The following is a 12,026-nucleotide window of genomic DNA, read 5'->3' on the forward strand; positions in this document are numbered from 1 at the left end:
TTTTATCCGCGGAAGCTGTCCATGGTGCTGAAGTTTGAAAACAAACTAGATAAACATTAATAAAACGACCACAATCAGTAGAATTATGAATTTATAGACAGACACTTTACTTTCTTTATAATCTTACCTCGAGTTTGTGTTGATTCTGCCTCGGGAATTGTCCACAGGTTCAAGCTTGCTCAAGAGGGATGTGAAAAATGTACTTCTCACACTTTCATTGTGGAATCAAGCTTCATTCAGAAGGTATTTCTGATCATCAATATCTAATCATCACTGTCAGTCAATGTATGATCATTCAGAAGGCATTTCTGATCACTGTTGTAGTGATCAGTGTTTATTAAAAAAAAAAAAAAAACAGAACGCAGCAAGAAGAAAAATACCGCTAATGCTTTATTCATCTCCAACTCGTCACACATTATTAAACACGTACAAAATGGTTTAAAAATGAGCATATATACCACAACAATAGAGAGAGTTCAGCGATTACAGAGCTTGCAGCGTTACAGGGTTGGAAGGCAGGACGGTGACGGTCTTACTCTAGCCTATATCAGGGAATTACATTTTCACAATGTTACAAGATTGGAAACTCACAAACCCAGATGTTTACACAACACACTTTGCCTCCATGCCCAGCACACTGATATAATTCATATATGTTACTTCATGTATATACACATTTTATGTAAACCAGAGTATGTCCAGCAGACGGGTAATTTTGAGATAGTATAAACATGACTTATTAATATTTCAGTAGAGGATGTCGTGCTTGACCTCAGATCTTAGCTTACATTCCAGCAAATGGTTTTCCGCGACGCTCCTTTTCCTCCTCTTTCTCAGACTCTGGAGCCGCGGTCTCTGGCTTTACCTCATCTTTCACCTGCGTCTCCGTGGACGCCACTACCTCCTCGTTAGCAACTGAATCTCTCTTTGTCAGCGTGCCTGCTTTCTCACTGTCCGCTTGGTCAAAGTAATCTTTCATGGCTTGTTCGTATAGCTCATAAGGAAACTGTCCGTTCGCCTGAGATTGGGTGTCGCGTTTGCTGATGGTGCTAGGGTACTCCGTTAATATTTTGGCCGCCAGAAATGTTGTTATCTCGTCTTCGTCCGCCTCGTCATCGTCATCAGCTTCTCTCCTAAAAGGCATCTTGTTGAGCTCCGACATAAATAAGTTTTCCCTTCGGCCGGACTGAGCTGGGATTTTTGGAGGAGCCGCTGGTGCTGGTGCTGAAACTCTCGCCGGGGCGGGTGGTGCTGAAACCCTGGCCGGGACAGAGACACTTTTGAGCGGCCTCCGACTCACAGGATAGTCGTTGCTGATGGTTTCCATTTCAATGATTTTCAAGAAGTCTTCCTCGTCCATGTCCTCAGGAGCGTTTTTGACTGGTAGTCTCCGACTATAGTATCTGATCTTCGGTTTGGTTCTGTAGCGGGAAGAGGCTTGCGGGTGACGGTCTAGTTTTCTGATCTCCTCGGTGATTAGCATATCGATGAGGTCCTCCGGGGGGATGTGGAGCTTGAGGGAGATCTCTAACAGCTCGTTCAGGGCCTGGGGGTCGACCAGGGGGTGGCGAATCACTCTATTTTTTTGCTCTCCAGCTTGCCTCTTTGCTGTCTCATGTTCACTCATCTCCAGTATCTTCAACAGGTAATAATCCACTAGTTTAGTATTGTCCTCTGGGTCCTCTTTGTCCTGGCTGGCTCTGCGCTGCACCTGCATTCCATCGCCTTCCTCCTCTTCATCCTCGTCATAGTTCTGCTCCAGAGCCCTGTCGAACTCCTCGTGGCTCCCGTTTACCACCTCCTCCGTCTCGACCTGCTCTTCTAAAGGAATCCACTCCTCCCCGCCCGCCACATCCTCGTAGGCCAGGTTCCTCAGACTGAATAAATCATCATCATCATCATCATCATCATCATCAAAAATTCCGCGCTTCTGGCCATTGGATGTGGATAGTTTCTCCAGCTCTTCGAAGATGGAGCGCAGGTTAGCAAGGCTCTGAGGGGTGTATTGTTCGTCCAGGTCCTCCGTAGCGCGCTTGGCGCTGTCCCTATTCTCCTCGTCCTCGAACATTAGCGGGTACTTCTTGTGCGGCCTCGGGAAGCCACCGTAGGCAGGTGCATTTACGGGGCTGCCTGTGTTCACCGATTGGTACCTGTGCGTGCGACGTTCGTTCCCCGGCACCACGGGAGCGGGTCTGGGGGGACTAGCGGGCTGCTCCTGGAGGGTCCTGAGCAAGGCTCTCACCAGCTGCTCAGCCGGGATGTCTTGCTGCCTCTGGGTTGGCGAGGGAGACTGCCTTTCGGGTGCGCCTTCGTCCTGGAGAGAAGCGAGCTGGAGGAGGATGTGGAACTTTTCGACCTCATCATAGTCTCTTGTTGGCTCTTCTCGCTCTCTGCCCCCGTCTGTCCGCTGCTTCAGGCTCTCGATGTACTCCAGGGCTTTGATCATGTCTGAGCTGGGTGGGTATGCAGCGGGTTGCCGGTCCTCTGACTCCCCGCCTCTGAGCCTGTGATGGCGGGGGAGGGACGCGCACGCATGGAGGAGGCAGGCGAGAACAACAGTTTTCCCCGTGGATAGCTTGGGGAGTGACAGCATCTTCATATCGAGAGAGAGAGAGAGCTGAGTTTAACACAATAATATGCCTGCACATTTTTTACATTTTGATCTGAGATTCTAACTCTTTAAGGATGTTACCAACACACTCCAATGCAAATGATTATTTTAATGAAAAATCTGGGTTTCAATTCATGCCGAGTTCATTGATAACCCTTATAAGTGATGAATGCTATGACTCAATGCACAAATGATAAAAAGTAGGTTATAGCCAGAGCAGGATATAATCACCCACCAAGGAAAAGTGAGCTATATTTGTGAATCACTGTTTTTAAATGACTAGACTACATCACAGGATGAGTCACTGCCCGTTGTCAGGGCAACCTTTTTCGCTTGTGGCTGCCTTTCTCCAAACCATCTCGATTAAACACTTTTTTCTGAAGGATATAATAATAATTCATTCACATCTCAATGTTGCCCAATGACAAAATGCATTAGACTATTTGACATGCATCACAACAACATGCACACAGCTATCATTTATTCAAATCCATTTCAAGCCATTCCCGAGATCTGATAAGCGATGAGAACTTGAGAGAGAAAATCTAAACATGGAATGCTAGAAAGCCCACAAATAACTTACAAACATCGTAATCTTTGTTTGAAAAATAAAAGACATGCATGAGTTTTTACCTTTTGGCAAGTAGCTCAGACGACAGTAGTAAACGTGTATAGCATCTCCTCCCAGTCGTAGCGCGGGTGATTCTGTTTTCAGCACCAGGACAGCTCCGGGTGATATATGAGGCAACACCTGACTCGCGCGTCATCACAGCAGTACGCACGCAATACCCAGCCTTTGGAAATCCATAATACATGATTTAGGCTTATGATATAGCATGCTAAGAAAATGCAGTGTGCTTAAAATAGAGCTGGATATTGGCTGTTTCTAGCTGTATCAATTATTATTCAAGCGCTATTCATAACTCCCTTTGGAAAAGTGGTGGGTTATTTTTGGGCTTGTCCCAATTAGCTTTGTGAAAGCCAATAGTTATCACTATGAAATCGCTTCTTACAGCATTTAATTGTATAGCTTCATTTACCTCCCCATTAAGATTGCAGTTCTTGTAAATATTAATTTGCTAATGAGGCACACATTTACTCAAGCAGTAAGCAATAGCTTAACCATAAAAACTACAACCATAGGAATCACAGATGTCTGTTGATATCCATTGCAGTGATTTGCATTAGCCTAATGGTATTATCAGAAAAATAAGGCGTGACAGGGAGTTATCCTACTACATCCGTCTCTCGCGGAAGATAAGGGGTTACAACCACCGGTGATGACTCACAACCTGAACCCACCACTGAGGAGCCGCAGAATCTTAGTCGCAGTTCTCTGTCTCGCTTATGGCAGAGAAGAGACGCCGCCGGTGGTAAATGCGTCTACTGGCGTGGCTCGGCTCCTCCTGGTATAGTGATTTTTTTTAAATCGGGCCATTGATCAGGACGCCCATCCCAACACGTCACGGGCAGGTTAGGGTCCTGGTGGCACGCAAAGTCAACGCCAAAGCAGTGGCAGGCGTTAAATAATAATGCTGCGTATCAACAACATGTCAACAGGCCTACCCAGTTACAGAAATTTAATAATATGTATTGGTGGGAATTTATACAGGGAATTTAATACCGGTATTTCAGATACACTGTATATACATTAGTATGTGGACACCCCTTTAAATTAGTGGATTCTATTTCAGCCACACCCGTTGCTGACAGGTGTATACAATCAAGTAAACAGCCATGCAATCTCCATAGACAAACATTGGCAGTAGAATGGCCTTACTGAAGAGCTCAGTGACTTTCAATGTAGCACCATCCAACAAGTCAGTTCATCAAATGTCTGCCCTGCTAGAGCTGCCCTGGTCAACTGTAAGGGCTGTTATTGGGAAGTGGAAAAGTCTAGGAGCAACAACGGCTCATCCGCAAAGTGGTAGTCCACACAAGTTCTCAGAACAGGACCGCCGAGTGCTGAAGCGCGTAGCGTGTGAAAATCGTCTGTCCTCGGTTGCAACACTCACTACCGAGTTCCAAACTGCCTCTGGAAGCAACGTCACCACAAGAACTGTTCGTCGGGAGCTTCATGAAATGGGTTTCCATGGCCGAGCAGCCACACACAAGCCTAAGATCACAATTTGCAATGCCAAACGACGGCTGGAGTCATGTAAAGCTCGTCGCCATTGGACTCTGGAGCAGGAAATGCTTTCTCTGGAGTGATGAATCACGCTTCACCATTTGAAAGTCCAACAGACAAATCTGGGTTTGACGTAGGCCAGGAAAACGCTACCTGCCCAAATGCATAGTGCCAACTGTAAAGTTTGGTGGAGGAGGAATAATGGTCTGGGGCTGTTTTTCATGGTTCGGGCTTGGCCCCTTAGTACTAGTGTAGGGAAATATTACTGCTACAGCATAGAATGACGATTCTGTGTTTATAGCTTGTGGCTAGAGTTTGGGGAAGGCCCTTTTCTGTTTCAGCATGACAATGCCCCCGTGCACAAAGCGAGGTCCATACAGAAATGGTTTGGAAGAATTTGACAGAGCCCTGACATCAAACCCGTCAAACAACTTTGGGATGAATTGGAACACCGACTGCAAGCAACTTTGGGATGAATTGGAACACCGACTGCAAACAACTTTGGGATGAATTGGAACACCGACTGCAAACAACTTTGGGATGAATTGGAACACCGACTGCAAACAACTTTGGGATGAATTGGAACACCGACTGCAAACAACTTTGGGATGAATTGGAACACCGACTGCAAACAACTTTGGGATGAATTGGAACACCGACTGCAAACAACTTTGGGATGAATTGGAACACCGACTGCGAGCCAGGCCTAATCACCCAACATCAGTGCCCGACCTCACTAATGCTCTTGTGGCTGAATGGAAGCAAGTCCCCGCAGCAATGTTCCAACATCTAGTGGAAAGCCTTCCCAGAAGAGTGGAGGCTGTTATAGCAGCAAAGGGGGGGACCAACTCCATGTTAACGCCCATGATTTTGTAATGAGATGTTCGACGAGCAGGTGTCCACATACTTTTGGTCATGTAATGTGTGGTTTAATGGTATTCAGACTTTTTTATTAATTGAACCTTATGGATCCTCATTAAACTCAGCAAATTGAGTCATTTCAATTATATAACCTGCATTGATGCCCAAACAACAGTACTTCTCGTTGTCCTTCTACCTTCTAAAGTGCTTCAAACTATTCCCTCAGAGCTCAATAAACTCACAGCATTCACTCAGAAGTGCTCTTACAATTCACCCTTGCAATGCCCTCCACACCTCACATAACCATCACATCACATGACTTGCTGTCATCGTGTACAATAACTTCAGCTTTTTAAATACCCACCAAGGTTGTATCCATTCAAGTACCCACTAGTTCCTCCCTCCACACGTCCTGAGGTGCTCCACGTTTCACTTGGCTGCTATTGGAGGTGTTTTGCTTTAACATTCCGTCAGCTGACTGTTCTCGAGGGAGAGGGCCTGAAGAGCCTCTCTGACGTGAGCAGACAGATTCATTTGCAAGAGACTCACATGAAGATGTGCGTGTGTGCTTGTGTTTTTCTCTCTCTCTGTGTGTGTGTGTGTGTGTGTGTGTGTGTGTGTGTGTGTGTGTGTGTGTGTGTGTGTGTGTGTGTGTGTGTGTGTGTGTGTGTGTGTGTGTGTGTGTGTGTGTGTGTGTGTGTGTGTGTGTGTGTGTGTGTGTGTGTGTGTGTGTGTGTGTGTGTGTGAGAGATAGGGCTGTGGTAGTATAATCCCTCTGCATCATCATGATCATCACAACCTCCATTGAAAAAATACAACTTTTAGCCGGAGGAACATCAGGGTCATGTGGATGAGGAACATAGATCAGGGTCATGTGGATGAGGAACATAGATCAGGGTCATGTGGATGAGGAACATATATCAGGGTCATGTGGATGAGGAACATAGATCAGGGTCATGTGGATGAGGAACATAGATCAGGGTCATGTGGATGAGGAACATATATCAGGGTCATGTGGATGAGGAACATATATCAGGGTCATGTGGATGAGGAACATAGATCAGGGTCATGTGGATGAGGAACATAGATCAGGGTCATGTGGATGAGGAACATATATCAGGGTCATGTGGATGAGGAACATATATCAGGGTCATGTGGATGAGGAACATAGATCAGGGTCATGTGGATGAGGAACATAGATCAGGGTCATGTGGATGAGGAACATAGATCAGGGTCATGTGGATGAGGAACATAGATCAGGGTCATGTGGATGAGGAACATATATCAGGGTCATGTGGATGAGGAACATAGATCAGGGTCGTGTGGATGAGGAACATAGATCAGGGTCGTGTGGATGAGGTAACAGAGATAATGGTTATGTGGATGAGGTAACAGAGATCAGGGTTACGAGGACCAGAAACAAGCAATCTTCTGCATTACTCATTTTCAGTGAGCTCCAAAAGTATTGGGACAGTGACCATTTTTTGTTGTCGTTTTGGCTCTGTACTCCAGCACTTTGGATTTGAAATGATACAATGACCTTGAGGTTAAAATGCAGACTGTCAGCTTTAATTTGAAGGTATTTTCATCCATATCTGGGGAACCGTTTAGTAATTACAGCACTTTTTATATATAGTCCCCCCATTTTAAAGTATTGGGACAAATTCACTTATGTGTATTAAAATAGGAAAAAGTGTAGTATTTGGTCCCACATTCTTAGCACACAATGACTACACCAAGCTTGTGACTACAAACTTGTTGGATGTATTTGCTGTTTGTTTTGGTTGTGTTTCAGATTATTGTGTGGATGAGGAACATAGATCAGGGTGATGTGGATGAGGAACATATATCAGGGTCATATGGATGAGGAACATATATCAGGGTCATGTGGATGAGGAACATATATCAGGGTCGTGTGGATGAGGAACATATATCAGGGTCATGTGGATGAGGAACATAGATCAGGGTCATGTGGATGAGGAACATAGATCAGGGTCATGTGGATGAGGAACATATATCAGGGTCATGTGGATGAGGAACATATATCAGGGTCATGTGGATGAGGAACATAGATCAGGGTCATGTGGATGAGGAACATAGATCAGGGTCATGTGGATGAGGAACATAGATCAGGGTCATGTGGATGAGGAACATAGATCAGGGTCATGTGGATGAGGAACATATATCAGGGTCATGTGGATGAGGAACATAGATCAGGGTCGTGTGGATGAGGAACATAGATCAGGGTCGTGTGGATGAGGAACATAGATCAGGGTCGTGTGGATGAGGTAACAGAGATAATGGTTATGTGGATGAGGTAACAGAGATCAGGGTTACGAGGACCAGAAACAAGCAATCTTCTGCATTACTCATTTTCAGTGAGCTCCAAAAGTATTGGGACAGTGACCATTTTTTGTTGTCGTTTTGGCTCTGTACTCCAGCACTTTGGATTTGAAATGATACAATGACCTTGAGGTTAAAATGCAGACTGTCAGCTTTAATTTGAAGGTATTTTCATCCATATCTGGGGAACCGTTTAGTAATTACAGCACTTTTTATATATAGTCCCCCCATTTTAAAATATTGGGACAAATTCACTTATGTGTATTAAAATAGGAAAAAGTGTAGTATTTGGTCCCACATTCTTAGCACACAATGACTACACCAAGCTTGTGACTACAAACTTGTTGGATGTATTTGCTGTTTGTTTTGGTTGTGTTTCAGATTATTGTGTGGATGAGGAACATAGATCAGGGTGATGTGGATGAGGAACATATATCAGGGTCATATGGATGAGGAACATATATCAGGGTCATGTGGATGAGGAACATATATCAGGGTCGTGTGGATGAGGAACATATATCAGGGTTGTGTGGATGAGGAACATATATCAGGGTCATGTGGATGAGGAACATATATCAGGGTCGTGTGGATGAGAAACATATATCAGGGTCATGTGGATGAGGAACATATATCAGGGTCGTGTGGATGAGGAACATATATCAGGGTCGTGTGGATGAGGTAACAGAGATAATGGTTATGTGGATGAGGTAACAGAGATCAGGGTTACGAGGACCAGAAACAAGCAATCTTCTGCATTACTCATTTTCAGTGAGCTCCAAAAGTATTGGGACAGTGACCATTTTTTGTTGTCGTTTTGGCTCTGTACTCCAGCACTTTGGATTTGAAATGATACAATGACCTTGAGGTTAAAATGCAGACTGTCAGCTTTAATTTGAAGGTATTTTCATCCATATCTGGGGAACCGTTTAGTAATTACAGCACTTTTTATATATAGTCCCCCCATTTTAAAATATTGGGACAAATTCACTTATGTGTATTAAAATAGGAAAAAGTGTAGTATTTGGTCCCACATTCTTAGCACACAATGACTACACCAAGCTTGTGACTACAAACTTGTTGGATGTATTTGCTGTTTGTTTTGGTTGTGTTTCAGATTATTGTGTGGATGAGGAACATAGATCAGGGTGATGTGGATGAGGAACATATATCAGGGTCATATGGATGAGGAACATATATCAGGGTCATGTGGATGAGGAACATATATCAGGGTCGTGTGGATGAGGAACATATATCAGGGTTGTGTGGATGAGGAACATATATCAGGGTCATGTGGATGAGGAACATATATCAGGGTCGTGTGGATGAGAAACATATATCAGGGTCATGTGGATGAGGAACATATATCAGGGTCGTGTGGATGAGGAACATATATCAGGGTCGTGTGGATGAGGAACATATATCAGGGTCGTGTGGATGAGGAACATATATCAGGGTCGTGTGGATGAGGAACATAGATCAGGGTCGTGTGGATGAGGTAACAGAGATAATGGTTATGTGGATGAGGTAACAGAGATCAGGGTTACGAGGACCAGAAACAAGCAATCTTCTGCATTACTCATTTTCAGTGAGCTCCAAAAGTATTGGGACAGTGACCATTTTTTGTTGTCGTTTTGGCTCTGTACTCCAGCACTTTGGATTTGAAATGATACAATGACCTTGAGGTTAAAATGCAGACTGTCAGCTTTAATTTGAAGGTATTTTCATCCATATCTGGGGAACCGTTTAGTAATTACAGCACTTTTTATATATAGTTCCCCCATTTTAAAGTATTGGGACAAATTCACTTATGTGTATTAAAATAGGAAAAAGTGTAGTATTTGGTCCCACATTCTTAGCACACAATGACTACACCAAGCTTGTGACTACAAACTTGTTGGATGCATTTGCTGTTTGTTTTGGTTGTGTTTCAGATTATTTTGTGCCCAATAAAAATGTATGGTAAATAATGTATTGTGTCATTTTGGAGTCCGATTTATTGTAAATAATAATATAATATGTTTCTAAACAGTTCTACATTAATGTGGATGCTACCATGATTACAGATAACCCTGAATGAATCCTGAATAATGATGAGTGAGAAGGTTACAGAAGCACAAATATCATATCCGGAGACATGCTGACCCCTGTCCCAATACTTTTGGAGCTCACTGCAAATGTGTTATCTCAAATCTTCATTATAAATGTTTGCCATAGCCTATAGGGTCTGTCTGTGTGTGTGTGTGTGTGTGTGTCTGTGTGTGTTTTCACATTCAAATACTGTATGGAAAGGAGGGCAAGGCACACAAAGGAGAGACAGCTTTTTTTTTATTTCTCCTGCAATCCATCAGGATGTGAGAATTAATTTATGAAGAAGTGGGACTGACACACATGACAGGAGAAAGAGAAAAATAGAATGATAGAGAGACAGACAGAGAGAGAGAGAGAGAGACTTTTGACTTTTTCTCTTTCTTTAATGAAACATTCTCATTTCATTAAACCCCCCCCCTTAAAAATAAAACACCAAAATATATCCTGTACTGCATACATGTACCATACTCACCTTGCCCTCTACCCCATGACACAAAACAACACCACACATCCCAATAACCAAAACCTCACCACTTCTACAACCGTATAGCCAAAACATCTTCCCCAGCTATACAGACAGACCCCCCAACACACCATATCTCCTCAAACATCTCCCCCAGTTATACATACAGACCCCCCAACACACCATATCTCCTCAAACATCTCCCCCAGTTATACAGACAGACCCCCCAACACACCATATCTCCTCAAACATCTCCCCCAGTTATACAGACAGCCCCCCAACACACCATATCTCCTGAAACATCTCCCCCAGCTATACAGACAGACCCCCCAACACACCATATCTCCTCAAACATCTTCCCCAGTTATACAGACAGACCCCCCAACACACCATATCTCCTCAAACATCTCCCCCAGTTATACAGACAGCCCCCCAACACACCATATCTCCTGAAACATCTCCCCCAGTTATACAGACAGACCCCCCAACACACCATATCTCCTCAAACATCTCCCCCAGTTATACAGACAGACCCCCCAACACACCATATCTCCTCAAACATCTCCCCCAGTTATACAGACAGACCCCCCAACACACCATATCTCCTCAAACATCTCCCCCAGTTATACAGACAGACCCCCCAACACACCATATCTCCTCAAACATCTCCCCCAGTTATACAGACAGACCCCCCAACACACCATATCTCCTCAAACATCTTCCCCAGCTATACAGACAGCCCTCTCAACATACCATATCTCCTCAAACATCTCCACACTTTTTTATCATTTTATACAACTCAAATTCCACCCTAAGGCACGCAGAGACCATCCCATTAAACAATAGTAAAGGGTCTGTTATCCCCCCACCTTTGACCCCGTTCCTCCTTGTTAGACAAATAGCCAACTTTGCCTGAGCAAACAGAAAATTAAACAAAACACATTTGGCCTTCTCCTTATTCGAATACCTGTATCCCATGATAAACACTCCAACAGTAAGACCCACCCCCAACCTCTCACACAGACATCCCAACAGTAAGACCCACCCCCAACCTCTCACACAGACATCCCAACAGAGACATTAATGACATTAACCTGGTGCACACAGAAAACACAGTTTCTTTCATAACACAGAAAGGACACCCCTGTCCGACTCCCGGTTCAACCTGTACCAACCAGCTGTTAGTGGCCAGGGCTCCATGAAGAACCCTCCACTGGAGGTCCCCTGACCTCTTTGGTACTGGGGGTTTGTAAAGCCCCCTCCATCTAAAACCCACCATACTCTCCACCCCACATACCCCCTGCCACTGATGTGCCTTCAATCCTGTTAGGCTCCTAATGTTCCTAACCTTAACGCAGAGGTTGTAGAGGGCTTTACCTCCCACCCCTTCAAACTCTCCCAGGCTCGGAGTGTTAAAATCTAACAAGTCATCCAGACCCCCTTGCCAGTCCACTGTCTCTGCCGTCACCTGCAGTGGCGGAAACATTGGTGGCCCCTCAAACACCCCCCTTACCGGCTCAGACAGTGCCTCC

At 44.5% G+C, this 12,026-nt stretch overlaps 1 protein-coding gene across 1 annotated transcript; it reads right to left on the reverse strand.

Annotated features, from left to right (window-relative positions):
* Nucleotides 1-377: 377 nt before the first annotated feature.
* Nucleotides 378-3,359, reverse strand: scg2b (secretogranin II b). The gene is made up of 2 exons (XM_014141187.2): nt 3,245-3,359; nt 378-2,593 (listed from the first exon to the last, which is right to left on the reverse strand). Exon 2 carries the CDS (start codon nt 2,591-2,593, stop codon nt 785-787), a length of 1,809 nt encoding a protein of 602 aa, XP_013996662.2. The 5' UTR covers nt 3,245-3,359; the 3' UTR covers nt 378-784.
* Nucleotides 3,360-12,026: the final 8,667 nt, after the last annotated feature.

This window comes from Salmo salar, chromosome ssa14, assembly GCF_905237065.1.
Source record: "Salmo salar chromosome ssa14, Ssal_v3.1, whole genome shotgun sequence".
Classification (NCBI taxonomy): domain Eukaryota; kingdom Metazoa; phylum Chordata; class Actinopteri; order Salmoniformes; family Salmonidae; genus Salmo; species Salmo salar.

Coding starts and splice junctions, on each gene's coding strand:
- scg2b (XM_014141187.2), bottom strand. CDS start 2,593: ATGCTGTCACTCCCCAAGCTATCCACGGGGAAAACTGTTGTTCTCGCC.